This window comes from Rhinoraja longicauda, chromosome 8 (genome assembly GCF_053455715.1).
Source record: "Rhinoraja longicauda isolate Sanriku21f chromosome 8, sRhiLon1.1, whole genome shotgun sequence".
Lineage (NCBI taxonomy): Eukaryota > Metazoa > Chordata > Chondrichthyes > Rajiformes > Arhynchobatidae > Rhinoraja > Rhinoraja longicauda.
The window spans coordinates 23,816,850-23,835,643 of NC_135960.1; the positions used below are offsets into that span (position 1 = coordinate 23,816,850).

Consider the following 18,794-nt stretch of genomic DNA (forward strand, 5'->3'; position numbering starts at 1 on the left):
TGCAGCCAGTCCCAGACTGCATAGCCTGTGGCATGTGACACTTAATACCTCAACCTTTTCATTACCCACAAGGCACGTTGGGTGCCTTGTGGATAGGATGGAACACTGTTCACTCCAACAGTACACAAGACAAAACAGTCCACTACTTTGAACCCCCACCCTCCCTCCACTCCCAAATCCACCAGTCTCAGTGGTCATTCTGGGTACACTCTGGCTGCAGTGTGTACCATTAGCAAAACCCATTGCATTTACTTACCTGGATAGTTCAAAGGCAACTTCTAAACCTGCAACCTCTACCACCAAGAAAGGCAAGGGTACAGTCTTATGGGAGCAACACCATTGCAGGTTCCCCTCTATTTGCATAACATGCTGACTTGGAAATTTATCACAATAGACAATAGGTGCAGGAGTAGGCCATTCGGCCCTTCTAGCCAGCACTGCCATTCCTTCATTGTCACACAGTCTAATCCCTGGAATTCCCTAATCCACAGCATTGTGGGAGAACTTTACCCAGTAGGGCTGCTGAATTTCAAGAAGTTTGTTCACTACCGCCACCTTCTTGATGGCATTTAGGGATGTACAATAAATGCTGGCCTTCCCAACAATGCCAAACTTACCAAGAATGAATATGTAAGAGTAAATCTCATGTTTTACATTCAATTATTTAACCATGATACACAATCTCTAAACATTTTTCGAGGCAGCCACTAGTGTTGTTTCAAGATTGCAATTCTTCAGGGGTTATTACTCATTGCTGTTCCCATTCATCATTAACTACTTCTAGTCTGGACTGTGGCTAAGACTAGTGGGTGAAGAGAGCAAAGTGTGCACCAGCCACCCTAAAGGGTCATTTGAAGGCACAATTCCCGGCATTGCCTCCATTATGAGGTACATTTAGCTGATAGTGCCGAATCAAGTTCACAAAGCCAAATCAAGTTGGCAAGAACCGCTACAGGAATGCTCAATGTCTTCTTCAGTGCTTCTGCTCAAAGTAACACCAATGAATAAAACAAAATATACCATCAGCAAAGTTTTTCCAAAGCACTCAAAGTCAAAAGTTACCTCTCAGCAAAACAGACCTGCAATTAATCTTTATGCCTACTAAATAACGCGGATTACATTTGAGCAAATTTATAAAGCAGATAATTGAACCCTGTGGACTCCCAAAATGAAAGCCCCTTTCAAAAACGTACTGTCCTATTGTTTCGGAGTAATTTTGGCTCACAGTACACTCTTGCCCCATGAAAGATATGCAAAGTCTGTTACCACATTGGACCCTTGGGCATCCATTTCATACCTGAGAAATGATGATGCAGCCATCCAGTTTTAAAGCCTTTATATTTTATTTATATACATATTTGATTTAAAAAACAATATATAACATTGAGTTTTAGAATAAAACTAGCATTTTCTTAAGCAGAAGAGTCTCTTGCGATGCATTCTGTTTCAAAGCTATTTAAAGTTTTTCTGCGGGAGTTGAAGATGTTTACATATTGTCATGACGTACGTTCCATGATTTATTTATCTGTCTTCACAAATACTGCAACCTGAATAACATCTGATTACCTCATTGCAAGCTTGAATCAATTATAAATAAAAATAGCCTAGATCTTGCTATTCTGGACTATAGGGGTCTTAACTATATTAACAGCTGTGTATATTTGAAGCTGTTAATTTACTTTGTGACAGCGTCCCTTTTTGTTGATTATTTTGATTTTGTACATATGAAAATTGATGTTGTTATTATTTTATTGCCAATCCTTATTGTGCTCAACGTGTCATGAACATGAGGTTTATCAATGCCTTGTGAAATGTGGAAAATAAGGGTACTGGCATTTACAATAGATGGTACAGTTCAAGTTTTTCAGAATGTAGACACTTCCTATTGTAGATAATGTAAATTAATAAGCCCGTCAGGCTATATCCTTACAGCATGCTCTCATAAACAGCAAATGTATAATGGGCTGATAATATTTTCAAAGTATTTATCGAACAAATAATGGTCTGGAATTGGGATAACTCCACTGCTCTGTGAAAAAGAACTCTTGAATCTACAGTCCATTTGAAAGAGCAGTTGTTTTTTTGCTTTGACATCTCACTTAAGAAATAGCACTAGTTTCAGTGCAGCACCCCCATTCAGTATGGCACCGGTGACATAGCCTAGATCTGAGAGCCCAAGACGCTTGTGTAAATACTTGCATTCCCAACTCTGTCTCATAAGTAAGAGAGCTAACAATAGCATTCTTTTAGCTTCATAGATGGCTAATTTTCTTGGTAGGTTGATCTAAAGGGTCTTCATTTGAAAGTATTCATAAAATGCCCAAAGCTCTGGAAGCTGGCTTTGCAGTTTGTGAAGTTTTTGAAAAGAGCAACACAGCTAGTCCCACTCCCCCACACTTTACACATAGCTTTGCACTTCTTTCAAGTAATGATCAAATTCCCTTTTTGAAAGTCACAGTTGAATCTGCCTCCACACCTTTGCATACCAGTTACACTCGATACATAAAAATATGCTTTTCCTTATGTTGCCTTTGGTTCTTTTATTTAGCTTGAGAAAGAAAAACAACATGATATCCGCTCATTCTTTTCATCAAAACCTGGCTCTGCAGAGAAACGCAAAAGAATACCTCAAGATGGACACCCCTGCCAGCTTCCTGATGTTATTGAGCCAGAGGAATTTCCAAATTCCCCGGAATTATTTCAGCAGCCGCAAAGAGAACTGGACAAAATAAATGCAAGAGAAGCTGGAGAAAATGTGAATGAAGAGAAGTGTGAGACAAGTAGCAGCAAGCTCTTCCTGACGACTAACATGGAGCCACAGACAAAACGATTTAAATCTTTACGTAAAGAACCCCAAATCTGCGCAAGTACAAAAAAGAGACCACCCAAAGTTGGGTCACTACCAGCGACATTAAGTGTCCAAAGAACTCAACAGTTATCGGATGAAACACCAGTTACCGCAAGAAAATTGCATCAAATTGAAAAAACATGGAACTGTACCACATGCACCTATGCTAATAGTGCCCTTTTGTCTTACTGTGAAATGTGTGAAACTCTCAGAGAATTTGGTAAGACCATTTTGTAAACTTCCTATCAGGTGTACTTTGCTCCATATATTATTAGAACAACATAAAAACTTGGGCTTTTATTGACGAGCAGGAGATAAAGAATATGCAGATTTCATGCTGTAGTGAAGCCATTTTTTATGCCATGTTTCCGCTGATAACCAAATAAGCAGATCCTGGAAAGATCTATATCTGTCTGAAGAAGGGTCTCGACCCGAAACGTCACCTATTCCTTCTCTCCCGAGATGCTGCCTGACCTGCTGAGTTACTCCAGCATTTTGTGAATAAAAAGATCTATATCTAATGACTTGGGACCATCCATGATCTTGCCACCAATGTAGCATCTTCTGTGAAACTGTTGAAACTTGTCACGCCCAACCTACACTCTGTGGTCCCCATTTGCTTCTGTCATCAGCTACAATTTCCTGTGCCATATTCCATCTTGAAGGCAACGATGTCCCTTGTTCAAAAATCTTTAAAAGAGCTTTGAGTATCTAAGTGGAATTTTGGCTCGGGCCACATTTGCATCTGGTATTTCCTTGGATACCCCTTCTTTTATCCTGAGCAAGTGAAAAAGGCTTCCTTCCTTGATGAATGCTGGGATGCTTGGCATCCAGTTCTAAGAGGGTTATCACATTAGAATTTGTTTTCCCTTCCATGATAAGACATACACCACAGACATCAAAGATGGAAGAATAAAAACAAGCACTCGTGACTGATGTGCTAATCCATTACTTCTACATTCTTCGCTTCTTGGTGTGTGGCTGTGAAACACAGACCACCTACAGCTGTGTAGCAAAAGACTGAGTTTTATTACTTCAAAAAATAGTTGACTTTTTTAATGATGTGGGAAAAAATTAAGACCCTTTAAAAATTAATTTTACATTGAAGTGATCAATATGTTTATAGCCGAAGGTATAATGCTGGAGTAACTCAGCAGGTCAGGCAGCATCTCAGGAGAGAAGGAATGGGTGACGTTTCGGGTCGAGACCCTTCTTCAGACTGATGTCAGGGGGGTGCGGGACAAAGGAAGGATATAGGTGGAGACAGGACGGTTCTTACTGACTTTTGCATTGATCAAGAAATGGTAAATACTCGAGTTGTCCAGAGCAATCTTTCATGCAAAGGTTTTTCCTAACACAGGCAATCAAAAAGAACAACATGGATCCTGTCAGACAAATCCAAGTGAAAATGAATGTCAAGATGGAACTCAACCCCAGACAGAATGTACAGTCGATTCTGACCTAGAAAATGCTGAAAAAAGAGAATCAAATAACCCTGCCGAGCAGATAAATCGTGAAGTGAAGTACTGCAGTACAGTACAATCTGAAGAAACCCTTGCATCTTTCAACATTGACAGAAGCAGTGATGCATTTACCATAAGTGAACCAAGTTCCAATAATGAGTATCAGCATTTGCCAGGTAATTCGTTTTTTTTGCACCTACGGCTAATTAAAGGAAATTATACAAATAATTTATCTTTTTATTCCCAGAATAGACTATACTCAGTGGGGGACCCGGAGCTGGGATGGGTGGGTGATGAGTACGATACGATAGAACTTTATTTATCCCAGGGTGGAAATTGGTTTGCCAACAGTCATACAATACAAGATACACGAAACATGAAATTAAAGTGACGAGTGGAAAGGATTGGGGATGTGCAAAGATTAGGGAGTGTGATGGGGGGGGGGGGGGGCGGGGGGAGAGTCAGTCTACCCCACGATAGAAGGGGGAGGAGTTGTACAGTTTGATAGTTACAGGGCGAAAGGATCTCCTGTGGCATTCTGTAATGCATCTTGGTGAAATGCAGAATATATGGAGGAAGGGGTAAGGAACTGGTGATTGGGATGAGGGGAATGGAAAGAAAGGTATGCAGGATCTGGGGTGTTAAAGACAGTGGGTGGGGTTATCTGTCATTGTTCATGCAGCTGGCTTGTCGGCTATCCAAATGGGATTATCTGATAATTTGTGTTCCTGTTGTCTGGTTCAAAAGCACCTCAAGGCCTCAGAATCGAATCATTCGGTTTTCACATCTCAAGTTGTGATTTTAATAAAAATAATCCCCATAAATTCCAAGCATCCTTTGCTCAATTCTTCCTCTATCTTGAATGTATTGATTTCTTACTGGGATATAGTACTGTGGTTCATTTGTCCCCCAGTAACTTAATCAAATATACGTCAATGGGTATTTCAATTGCATGATGTACAATTCTGTCATCACACCATATGTGTATTTGTGTCAGTTCAAAATATTTTTAGAAACTTTACTAGCATTCCTTCCGAGCATATGTGAAAGTGTTTTATTTTCCAAAGTGAAAGTGTTCTGTATTTCCTCTTGAGAAAGGAACTGATCGTGACATTTCTTCCCAAATTAACACTGTTAAACCTTTCTGGTGCAGAACAGCATGACACCCCAAGTGACATTCCAGATTTTGATGGCTTTATGTTTTTTGCAAGCAAGAACACTGATAGAATCCATCTTCACACAAAGGTATTGCTAGCCTTTTCATCCCCATATTTAAGTGCTTGATACAATTCTGTGATAAAATGTGCCATACATCTGTAACAAATAAGAATTCTAACACCTAATCGAACAACAATTAGGAAAATCAGCAGCAAACTTCTAATTTGATTTTCAGAGGCAAATACAAACTGTAATCATGAAATGAAAACCATCTAGCATCAGTTCGAGATTGTTATATTTCGAGTGAAAGGAATTTTTCTGCTTTTTTTCTAGCCTTTTTCTTAGAGAAATGGGTTGCATTTATTTCTTTGCTATCTTTGCTGCATTGCTTTTATGCTTGTTTATTCCTAAATAACTAATTACTATTAAACCTTGAGCATTGTTATCTTGTAAACTAACATGGCATAGTAGACAGCATTGAGATAAAATGTTAGATAATCAGTTTTTAGTGATATTGATTGAATGATAAATATCAGCAAATTTAAGGAGGGACTCTGGTCTCTGAATAATGCCCGAAGATCTTTCAATCAAAGGGGCTGACAGGACATCATTTTCACATTTTGTCAAAGGGTGATGTCTCCAACAATAGCTTTTCCTCACTGTCACATTAAATAATCTGTCTTGATAAATGTGCTCCACTTCTGGGGCCTCTTTTACCTTGTTGAAAGAATGCAAGCAGTGTCAGTCACTTATTACAAGGTCACAGATAATATTAAAACTGAATACAATGACATCTATCAGTTTCAGTTAGTTTTATAAAATAAATGAGTTGAATACGCATCATCAACACTTCATTCAATTTCATAGCTGTGACTGATTTAACCAGAAAAGATCTCATATCATTTTAAAAATAAATTTAGAACACTGCTCCTTAATTTTCCATCTCCTGTCCCTCCTATGTATATATAGCATACGCTGGCTTGGTGCATCTAGCACACCGGCTGCGTGTGATCAAGGCGCATGCTTCAAAGTGATCTCTTCATCCCATCAATTGAAGGATGTGAGCAGTGACTACAATCTGAAGTTAAGTGGCATATGGAGCCGCATCCACTGTCTTGGGCTTGAAACTGAGACATCTCTCCCAAGAAGACAATTTGATTTTGATTCTCGCTTAACCATTTTGATCATGGAGCAATAAATCAGGCTGCTGCCAGGAAACCAACGCTGTTATTTTAAAGGACAATGCTTGAATAAAATAGTGTAAATGTGGAGAAAAATGGCAATTAAGCTGATGATTATTTTAATGGAAGGAAGATATAATATATTTTAATTATGTTGAAAAAAGTGCTGGTTTTGTGCCATTTTGGGGTGGCATTATAAATGTAACTTATTGCATATCATTTTTATTTTGTGTAGTTCAAGGGCCCCCTAAATTATAACATCCCCAAGAAAATCTTAACACTGAAAGCAAAAAGCTATTTATCCACAGATTGCAGTAGTCCAAGAAAGGGCCCTCCACCACCATTTTATGAAGGGGAGAAAAATGTTAAATACTGGCCTTGCCAGCAATGCACATGCACTGTAGAGGATTTTTTTTAATGAGTTTTGTGCTGCAATGTTATTTGGGTGTATATCTTTGGCATTTTTCTTGAAAAATGCATAAAATCAATTCTACAAAAAGCATCAGCATTTTAGGTTACCAATTGAATACAATAACATATGATTATTGCCCCCTGCTGGAGGTGTAGGTTATCTAGGTATCACAATGAACTTCTCAATATAGTCCATGATGGGGTAATATTGTTGTAGCTGGTAGATGGAATTATCCAGTAGGCTGTTAAACAAAATAACATTACTTTTTTTTCTGAATTCCAAAGGGTTGCAAAGTAAAGAGTGTATTGGATTAGGTGGTGTGGCAATTGGAAACCTGGGGGAAGTATGGTTTGTTGGTTAAACAGAAGGAGGTGATGCGGCAGCGAAACAGATGGTTTCATTATGGGTAACAAAGAAGTTCATGGGCTCCTTGCATCATCTTTCAGAGAGGATGGTAGAAAGGTGCCTTTGAAAATAATCCTGGATTATCCAGAACGATATGAAATAAACCTTAGTTTGAAATTGTAGTTTATTCAGTTAGCTTTTTACACTGTCTATTAATCTTTGCTGCAGACATTGCAGCAACATTCCATGTGAAGTATATTAGAATTCTTAATAAATGATTATCACTTCATGTTTAGGAAGCAGAGCCGTTAAACTGCAGTTTTATTCCTCTGGATGTAATTTTAGAAAACTGGGAGGATTTACCAACGTTCTTTGAATGTAAAAGAAATCGTGCAGTGGTAAGTTGTGTGTGTGTACTTGTGTGTGTGTGTGTGTATATATATATATATGTGTGTGTGTGTATATGTGTGTATATATATGTGTATATATATAAATATATATAAACATAGAAAATAGGCGCAGGAGGAAGCCATTTGGTCCTTCGAGCCATTGATTGTGATCATGGCTGATCATCCACAATCAGTAACCTGTGCCTGACTTTTCCCCATTACCCTTGATTCCCTTGGCCCTTAGAGCTCTATCTAACTCTCTTTTAAATTCATCCAGTGAATTGGCCTCCACTGCCTTCCGTGGCAGAAAATTCCACAATTCACAACTCTCTGAGTGAAAAGGTTTCTTCTCACCTCAGTTTTAAATGGCCTCCTCCTTTATTCTTAGACTGTGGCCCCTGGTTCTGGACTCCCCCAACATAGGGAACATTTTTCCTGCATCTAGCTTGCCCAGTCCTTTTATAATTTTATACGTCTCTATAAGATCCCCTCTCATCCTTCTAAACTCCAGTGAATACAAGCCCATTCTTTCCAACCTTTCCTCATATGAGTCAAGTCAAGTCAAGTCAATTTATTTGTATAGCACATTTAAAAACAACCCACGTTGACCAAAGTGCTGCACATCTGACCAGGAAAAGAAAAGAAACATACAGTGGCAGGCAGCCAAACACAACGGCGCGGCCATCTTGAACAAAATGTTAATTCAATCTGAGGATATATGAGGAAGGACATATGACAGTCCTTCCATCCCAGGGATTAACCTCGTGAACCTAGGCTGCACTGCCTCAATAGCAAGGACGTCCTTCCTCAAATTAGGAGACCAAAACTACACACAATACTCCAGAGGTGGTCTCACCAGGGTCCTATAGACTGCAGAAGGACATCTTTGTTCCTCTACTCAAATCCTCTCGTTATGAAGGCCAACGTCCCATTAGCTTTCTTCACTGCCTGCTATACCTGCATGCTTACTTTCAGTGACTGGTGTACAAGGACACCAAGGTCTCGTTGCACTTCCCCTTTACCTAATCTGACAATCTGACTCCTTGTTTTTGCCGCCAAAGTGGATAACCTCACATTTATCTACATTATACTGCACCTGCCGTGCATCTGCCCATTCACTCGACCTGTCCAAGTCACCCTGCAACCTCCTAACATCCTCTTCGCAGTTCACACTGCCGCCCAGCTTTGTGTCATCTGCAAACTTGCTCATGTAACTTCTAATTCCATCATCCAAATCATTAATATATATTGTAAATAGTTGCGGCCCCAGCACTGAGCCTTGTGGCACCCCACTCGCCACTGCCTGCTATTCTCAAAAGGACCCGTTTATTCCTACTCTTTGCTTCCTGTCTGCCAACCAATTCTCTATCCATATCAAAACCCTACCCCCAAAACCGTGTGCTCTAAATTTGCTCACCAACCTCCCGTGTGGGATCTTATCAAAGGCTTTCTGAAAGTCTAGATACACTACATCCACTGGCTCTCCTTCATCCATTCTACATGTCACATCCTCAAAAAATTCCAGAAGATTAGTCAAGTTGGATTTCCCCTTCATAAATCCATGCTGACTTGGACCAATCCTTTTACTGCTATCCTAATACGCCATTATTACCTCTTTAATAATTGATGCCAGCATCTTCCCCACCACCGATGTCAGGCTAACTGGTCTATAATTCCCCGTTTTCTCTCTCGCTCCTTTCTTGAAAAGTGGGATAACATTAGCTACCCTCCAATCCAATGGAACTGATCCTGAATCTATTGAATATTGGAAAATGATCACCAATGCATCCACTGACATCTGTCTGAAGAAGGGTCTCGACCCGAAACGTCACCCATTCCTTCGCTCCAGAGATGCTGCCTGACCTGCTGAGTTACTCCAGCATTTTGTGAATAAATACCTTCGATTTGTACCAGCATCTGCAGTTATTTTCTTATACCAATGCATCCACGATTTCTAGAGCCACCTCCTTTAGTATCCTGGGATGCAGACCAATAGGCCCTGGGGATTTATCAGCCTTCAGTCCCATCAGTGTACCCAATACTATTTCTCGCCTAATACAAATTTCTTTCAGTTCCTCTGTCTCCCTAGATCCTCTGTCCTCTAGTACATCTGGGAGATTGTTTGTGTCTTCCTTAGTGAAGACAGATCTGAAGTACCTGTTCAACTCTTCCGCCATTTCCTTTTTACCCATAATAATATCACCCGTTTCTGCCTTCAAGGGACCCATGTTTGTCTTTACAAATCTTTTTCTCTTAACATACCTAAAGAAGCTTTTACTTTCCTTCTTTATATTCTTGGCCAGCTTCGCTTTGTACCTCATCTTTTCAGCCCGTATTGCCCTTTTTGCTACTTTCTGTTGTCCTTTGAAAGTTGCCCAATCCTCTGGCTTCCCGCTACTCTGCTACGTTGTACATTTTTTCTTTTTGTTTTATTCCATCTCTAACTTCCTTTGTCAGCAACGGTTTCCTCTCATTCCCCTTAAGGGCCTGTCCCACTTAGATGATTTTTTAGGCGACTGCCGGCGACTGTCAAAGTTGTAGCAGATCGCAAAAAATTTCTTTTACCCTACGACAATGACCACGACAATGCCGAGTCAGGTCGAGATTACACCATCTTCGGAAACATCGCAAAATTCCCACGCTTATCAATGCTTCTCCAGCCTCCTAATTTTCGCTGAAATGACTGACGTCTGTAATCACTTGAGAGTTTTGAAATATAACATCTTGCCCGGGTTACTTGAAAACTAAGCTTCAAGGTAACAAGGCATAAACTGGATTGACTTCCAATCTACTAATAGCAGTATTAAGAAATTTAATTTTTAAAGTGGTTAAATGAATTTTTGTGTGGAGTGTGGGCATTCTTTGAAAATGTACGGGTGATGCATATCTGGTTTCTGGGTTGTATATCCGGGTTGGGAGCCTACTTTAAATGTAATCGCTGATGGCCATAAACATCGCAAAAATTCCCACGCTTACCTGACTGTCAAACTGTCGCCTCCAATCTACCTGTCAAATGTCCTGACGGTAAATAAATTGGTTAAACACAAGTATTTTATGGTATCTTCAAATTACTTTACTTAATTTAATATTATGTGCTTCTAAATGCATCTAAGACAACCTATCAAACCTGGGGACAGCATGCGACAGCGCCCGCAATAAGCAACGATACCTGGCGACAAGCCAGGTGTCGCCGAGAAATTTCACTCCGGTTGATTTCTCAGCGACTCGCCGAGATCCACTACGATTCTTTGAAGACTCCTCACGATCATGCCCGCGACACCCCGGCGAACACATCACTCCTCCTTTCCCTCAATTCATTTGCTTCCATGACCTTTTCACTAAATATAATTGGGAAGTATTCACATAATATCTGAGCCATCTCTGTGGCTCGACATAGAGTTGATCATGTTGATCCTTGAGGGGGCCTATTCTCTCCCTTGGGACACCTTTTCTCTTAGTATACTGCGGATTCTCTGAGGTTCTCATTTACATTGTCTGCCAAAGTTTCTCATGTCCTCTTTTTACCCTCCTGATTTCCTTCTTATCTGTACAACTTTTTGTATATTCCTTAGGTATTTGCTTAATCCCAGCTGTCTATACGGTTCAATGGTGCTTTTATCGAAGCATGTACAAGTGCAAGCGCACAGTGAAATTATTTTCTTACGAAGAGCCCAGTACAGTATTGCCATCCTTGATTAGCAAATTGTACTGAAATGGTCTACTGATCCAGCGTGCAGGAGGCGCCATGTTTTGACGCCACTTTCAAAGTCCAGTCTTTGCTCTAGGTATTATGAGTGGTGCCTGATCTAGTCAAGCCCTTGCCTGCTACGGGCCTCCAGCCATTGCCTTCGCATAGACCTGTGAACCTGGTCCACCTTTGCTCCCGGGGGGGGGGGGAGGGCTCCCACAGCTGACCTCGAGGGTGCAGTAGGCCGTGCCGCAGTTCATTCTCATCTCCTACCGGCCTAACTCCTTGCCGGTCGCCATTGTCGCCGGCTCCATCCTCCCGGTCGCAAGCCGGGGTCGGCTAGGCGGTCTGCCCCTTCCAGGCCGCGTACCAGAGCAGGGTCTGGCTCGACAGCTTCCTCCTTTAGGCCGCGTTCCAGCAGGTCTTGCGTTCTGGGAGCTTCTGCCTATTCTGAAAACATACACTGTGCTGAACGCATGCCTGCTTTGGGTTTGATTAGATCCTCAATACCCCTGCCTTGCCCTGCACTCTTAACTGGAACACGCTGTTCCTGAACACTCCCAATCTCATCTTTTAAAGCCCCCCTTTTGTCAGACGTTCCTTTACCTCAGAAACTGCATCACTTCATCAACATCTGCAAGTTCCTTCAAAATCGGCCTTGACCCAATTTAGAACTTTAGCTTCTTGATCAGTCCTACCTTTTTCCATAACAATTTAAAAACGAATAGAGTTATGGGCACTGCTCCCAAGTAGTCCCTCTGCTGATGCTTTGGTCACATGCCCTTCCTCATTCCATAAAAGGAGGTCCAGTAATGTGTCCTCTCATAGGGCTCTCTTTAGTCTTTTAAAGAAAACTTTCCTAGGCACACTTAAGAAATTCCACTGCGTCCAAGCTCTTTGCCGTATGGATTTCTCAGTCATTATGAGGGAAGTTATAATCAATATTATAAACTTACTATTCTTGCAACTCACTCCCTACATATTTCCTCCTATAATTCCAGTTGACTATTGGGGTGCTTACAGTACAACCCATTCAAAGAAATCATCTCCTTCTTGTTTTTAAGTTCCATCCGTATATCCTCACTGGATGATTCCCTCAAGAATATCAGCACGATATCCTCCCTAATTAAAACTGCGACTTCCCCTCCTCTCTGACCTGCAGTTCTATCACACCTCCAGCACTTGGAATATTGAGCTGCCAGTCCTACCTGCTCTCCCAGCCTTGTTTCTTTTATGACCATAATATTCCAGACCCATAACCAATCCACAACCTGAGTTGATCTGTCTCGTTGGGCTGCTTGCATTAAAATAAATGCAGTTCAATCCATCAGACCTTCCTCATTCCATGACTTGCCCCTGGCTGTCCCCTCTACGGAACGTACTCACATTAACATCTATGTCAAGCTCTGGGTGTGTCTACAATTGTGATTACCAATTTGTTTTATCTGCACTTCTATATAAATCTGTATTTGTGATTCTTTATTCTCCCCCAAATTTCAGCTTCTGCGATTTGTACGAGAATGGCAAAGTTTATCTGCTATGAAACAAAGAATAATTAGGAAGAGTGGCCACATTTTTTCCAGTCCTGGTCTTGTACTGGAAACCATCATGAAAGACCAACGCAGACAAAGCTGCACAAAAAGGTAAGAATGATCATATGTTGTGGACCATCAGTTATTGTAGATTGTATCTTCCATGACCTTTCATTTTTCTTTACACTGTATTTTGTTGCACATTCTGTTTGAGATTAATCCTTAGTCCTTTTTCAGTAAGTTATTTCAGAGGAGTATTTTCTTCCTGAACTCTCAACAAAAATGTGGACCTTAGAATTTAAAAAATAATATAAAATTTCTATTTACTGGTTTATTTGTTTAAAAGAAAATCTAAAGCGAAATGCATATACAGATGTGCACTGTGCATAGAAACCAGTTGGTTAATTTATTTGCACTTAAGTTCTTTAATGTGTTTTCGTTCTACTTGTTTTCCAATTAAAAAAATAACTATCATTGAGCACAAGAATTACATTTTTCTCATTTAGATTTATAACAAAAAAAGATGTCGCTCTTCAGTCACTGGATAAGGCACACAGAGAAGGAGGAAGTTTAAGAGTTATAACAAGAGAACCAATATTCCAGGCCAAAAATCAAGTCAAATCTTCCAGTCACGCAGTTGAAGAAAATTTAAACAGGGGGTAAGTTTCAATGGATCCCTATTTAGTAGGTAATGACGTCAAAATGATGTCCTCTTCGGTAACATTCACCATTAAAGATATAACTAAGTAACTTGCAAGCAAGTCACTACTTTAAAGGGTTTTTAAAAATGACATATATTTAAAATTTTAATTTGAAACAAAAAAGATTTACTTGAGGAACTCAGTAGGTGAGGCAGCATCTATGGAGAGAAATGAATAGTTTAAATTTTAGGTTGAGACCCCGAATTTAGACTGTTTAGAGTCACGGAGTCATAGAGCATGGAAACAACCCCTTCGGCTCAACTTGCCCACGCCAACCAGGGTCACCATCTACAATAGCCGCACTTATTTGCGTTTGGCCCATATCCTTCTAGCCTTTCATGTCCTTGTACCTATCAACATTGTGATAGTACCTGTCTCAACTACCTTCAATAGCAGTTTGTTCCATATACCCATGAGCCTTTGTGTAGAAAAATTTGCTCCTCAGGTTTCTATCAACTCTTTCCCCTCTTGCCTTCAACCTATGTCCTCTGGTTCTTGCGTCCCCTACTTTGGGAAAAAAGACTATGTATTTAACCTATCCATTCCCCTCATGATATTAAATACCTCTATTAAATCACTCCTCATCCTCCTGCGCTCCAAGGAGCAAAGATCTGGCCTGCTCAACCTCTCCTTATAGCTCAGGCACTCTAGTCTTTGCAACATCCTCATAAATCCTCTCTGCATGTTTCCACCTTAACAATATATTTCCTATAACAAGGTGACCAAAACTGAATACAATTCTCCAAATGTGGCCTCACCAATGTATTGAACAACTGAAACATAACATCCCAACTTCTAAACTCAATACTCTGACAGATGCTTGCCAATGTGCCAAAAGCTTTCTCGACCACCCTATCTGCCTTCAAGGGCAGACACCACTTTCAAGGAACTATGTACTGTACATGCACCCCTAGATCCCTCTGCTCTACAACATTCCCCAGAGCTCTGCCATTCACAGCAAAGGCCCTGCCCTTGTTTGACTTCCCAAAATGCAACACCTCACACATCTGTATTCAACACCATTATCCATTAACTCTTCCCACTTGCCCAACTGATCAAGATCCTGCTGTAACCTTAATAACCATCTTCACTATCCACAATGCCATCCACTTTTGTGTCATCTACAAACTTACTAATCATGCCTTGTACATTCTCATCTTTGAAATTGATATTTCTAATAAATCAATTGAATAGATGACATCTTTACTCTGCAAATCTAATTGCAAAATTGTGGTTAAAATAATTGTATTGGAAAAGAAAAATTTCCATTGCGCAATAATTGTAGATTTTAATTTTGAGCTTCATTTATCTTTACAATAATTATTTTCCTTGTTCCTGATCCATTGGTAGTTTGTGTTGTTCACCATGAAAGTATATTTTTGTGCAGAAATTCATCTGTAGTTTCCTCGGTATTAAATTATGAACTATATTAAATCCATCCCAAGAATGACCTTTGAGACAAAAGTGTGCTGTAATCCTTCTTTATCTTGTGTCACACAGTAGGATTGCCAAATCCAAATATTGTGTGCATCTATTTTTTAAAGTTAGATTAAACATTTCTAACTTGTGTGACCTCTTTGGAAGCTATTCCCTTGTTAACAGGCGAATGCGAATACATATTGAGTAGAGTCCATTGGTAGAAAGTTTTCTAAAAATAGATAGATGATAGAGCCAGACTTGCATTAGAAAGAATTTTCATTGAAAATAAGCAAATAATTGGAATAGTTGGATTTACAAAGAGGGGCGCGGCTTTTAACAATGTTGTGTAATGTCTAATGGTCAAGTAAACTATGCTTTATTTTCACTTTCCATCAACAAGTGGAAGTATTGAGAATAAAAGCTGCAATCTATTGCCGTTAACAAATGATGAATCTGACATATCCCGAGAAATTGGCTATGTACAAGCTATGAACAAAGACGGAAACCCACTTTGTCTTGGCTGTCAACAGCCCACAATCCAGGTCAGCATACAACGTGAATCTACAGCTTGGGATACAAGATTTTGCTCACAAAAATGCCAGGAAGATTTTTTGATTCGAACTAATCGGGGTTACATGAAATCAAAAGTCTTTGAAGCTGAGCGAGGAATCTGTCAACAATGTGGACTGAATGCTCAGCAGCTGTACCTTACTGTCCGAGATACCCGAAAGACCCTTCGGAAGGACCTGCTTGAAAATACCTGGCTGTCACAGCTTCCACTGGATCAGGTGAGTGAAAAAGTTACAAAAGATGAAAGCATGGTTGGAAGAAGATTTTTTTTTTAATGTGTTTTATTTTTATTCCTTTTTGTTTACATTAAATGGAGCTAAGTCTATAAAGTAATTTAATGTATTACAACCTTGGAATTTTTAATAATGAATATTGTTACAACAAAATGGGTGGTATTGTAGATAGCAAAAATGATTATCAAAAAAAACAGTAGGATCTTGATCAGTTGGGCAAATGAACTCAGGATTGATTAATGAGGTTTAATGCAGATAAATACGAGGTGATGAATTTTGGGAAGTCAAACCAGGGCAGGACAACTGCATGGCAGGATCCTGGAGGTGTTGTCGAGCAGAGGGATCTAGGAATGCAGGTACATTGTTACTTGAAAATGGTATCCTACGTAGATAGGGTGGTCAAGAAGGTTTTCGATACATAGGCCTTCATCAGCCAGGGTACTCAGTATTGAAGTTGGGACGTTATGTTACCGTTGTGTAAGATATTGGTGAGGCTGCATTTAAATTATCACATTCAGTTTTGATCACCCTGCTAGAGGAAGGATGTTGTTAAGCTGGAAAGAATGTGGAGAAGATTTACGAGGATGTTCCCTGGACTGGAGGGCCTGACCTATAGGGAGAGGCTGGGCATGTTAGGTCTTTATTCCTTGAAGTGCAGGAGGCTGTGGGGTGATCACACAGAGGTGTACAAGATCATGAGGAATAGGGTGAATGCACAGAATATTTTTCCCAAGTAGAGGACTCAAGAACCAGACATAGGTTGAAGGTGAGAAGGGAAAGATTTCTTAGGAATCTGTGGGGCGACTTTTTACACACAAAGGGTGGTGGGTATATGGAACGAACTGCCAGAGGAGGTAGGTTCTAGAAAACAACATTTAAAAGAAATACTGTGCTGACTTTCCCTAATTAGCCCGTCTATCCAAATGCACCTATCAATCATTATCCCTAATAAATGCACCTATATATCATTATTACTCTCTAGTAACTTGCCTACTACAGATGTTAGACACACTGATCTATAGTCCAGGCTTTTCCTTACAACCTTAAATAGAGGCACAACATTAGCCACCCTCCAGTCATCCAATACCTCACCCATATCTAATAATGATTCATATATCTCAGCCATGATATTAAGTACTGCCAATATTTGGAATCACATTCAAAAGATAATGCTTTAACTGCAAAAAAGATCATTCATAATTTAGTGAGAAGGGATAATGCAAGATCTGATCAAAGTTGTCAACATATTAATTGCACAGCCCATCAATAAAATGATGTGTTACTCTTGGTTCAGTTTTCTGCCCCAAATATGGTAAAAATATTTTCTGTATGCTGAACCGAAGAGCTTTTGTTTGCATAGTTTTGTCACACAATATACACAATTATAAGACATCCTCTCTTGTTCCGTTTTTTTCTGTTTGTAGGGCAAATGTTGTTCATTACAATGACTCCTCATTGCCTTTCGAAGGTGGTGATTGACCACAGCAGTCATTGTAATATTATCAGGTAAAGAGCTGCAGCCTCTGACTTTCAAAAGAACAGTACGTAAAGCCATGTAAGAATGACCTATAATTTGGAGGAGAACCAGTTGATGTTCTCACCTTGTGTGTATTAACACATGTGCACAAAACTGGCCTGGCCAAGTATGAGAGGATAGCAGTCATTTGAGAAAGATGCTAGTGAGGCTGGACAGAATTTAGTTTTGCTCTGAACCTGGTTTGACTAAGGCATCGGAGGGAGAGGTGGGTGTGGTATTGAGACACTAATCTTCATTTAAATAGAATTTCTACTTTGTTAGCTGTGAATTTAGCAGGTTTGCGGCTGCTGATTTTTGCCTAATTATCTTAGAAATTGTGCTTGAAGGCAAAGAATGATGGGTGTAGCGATGATTCGTATAAATAATGTACCTTTCACGGATCCAGATATTTTCTGATTGAATCATGACCCAGTTTCCATGGCAGCATCTTGTGCAGGAATAAATGAGAATTCTCACATCGCTTCTGCATCCTAATAAATTTTATTGAATTCTCTCTCTCTCTCTCTCTCCAATTTGCAGTGTTTTATTTTGAAAAAGGCAAACTAATGCTTCATATAGTTTTTATGACCGCACTAAAATTTAAAAGTGTGAATTTTCACGTCTGGTGTTCTCTTGGTTTCAGTTGAATGAAATTATTTTGAATCCAACCGAGGGCCAGTTTTGGCAAGTAGATCACATTATACCTGTCTATGGTGGAGGAGGACAGTGCTCCCTTGAAAACTTACAGACCCTCTGTACTGTCTGTCATAAAGAGGTCAGTATCACAATCATCTAATGGTTGGCATGGCACACTTTTTTTAACCACATGATACTTTTAAATTATCTGGCCATTTCTCATGTTTTTGTTGCTGCCATGACTGTTGAATAAATAATTGATATGGGAGAGTTAAAGAAAGAGATGCCTTACTTCATCTGATCTGTTAAGCTGTTGACTGGGTTTGAAACAAAATTATTATTTGCAAATAATAACAAATGCAGAGTGGAAACCAGCAGTGGAGTGCATTACAGATAGTTTCCTAACTATGAAACCCTGCATTATAGAAAAATAGGTTGTAAAACTATTGTATCAATCGGGGCAAGAAAGGGTTAGGGACCAGAGTGTTTCAGATTCTTTTTTTCCCTGCAGGATTTTCAAAAGTATTTAATAGTTATAATTCTTAATAGGTATACGTTTATTTGTGTTACAGCATGCTTAAAGATATTAAAAGCTATATGTCATGTTTACATAGTGTCATTGCACATGTGGCAATGGAAGCGATTGCTTGTAAATTTCAATGCCCGCTTACAGTGAAACTGACTATGTTAAGTGAGGAAGGGT

The 18,794-nt window shown here is 39.7% G+C and overlaps 1 protein-coding gene across 2 annotated transcripts in view; it reads left to right on the top strand.

Moving 5' to 3' along the window:
- Positions 1 to 18,794, top strand: part of zranb3 (zinc finger, RAN-binding domain containing 3) — a 92,473-nt gene that overhangs the window by 71,660 nt on the left and 2,019 nt on the right. The window contains exons 13-20 of one of the 2 annotated variants that reach the window (XM_078403397.1): positions 2,549 to 3,068; positions 4,209 to 4,487; positions 5,465 to 5,556; positions 7,704 to 7,805; positions 12,985 to 13,127; positions 13,523 to 13,675; positions 15,537 to 15,924; positions 18,099 to 18,230. In XM_078403397.1, coding sequence (XP_078259523.1) covers positions 2,549 to 3,068; positions 4,209 to 4,487; positions 5,465 to 5,556; positions 7,704 to 7,805; positions 12,985 to 13,127; positions 13,523 to 13,675; positions 15,537 to 15,924; positions 18,099 to 18,230 — 1,809 coding nt within the window. Of the gene's footprint in view, positions 1 to 2,548; positions 3,069 to 4,208; positions 4,488 to 5,464; positions 5,557 to 7,703; positions 7,806 to 12,984; positions 13,128 to 13,522; positions 13,676 to 15,536; positions 15,925 to 18,098; positions 18,231 to 18,794 lie in introns of those variants that run through there. The other variant, XM_078403398.1, reaches the window with a different exon arrangement.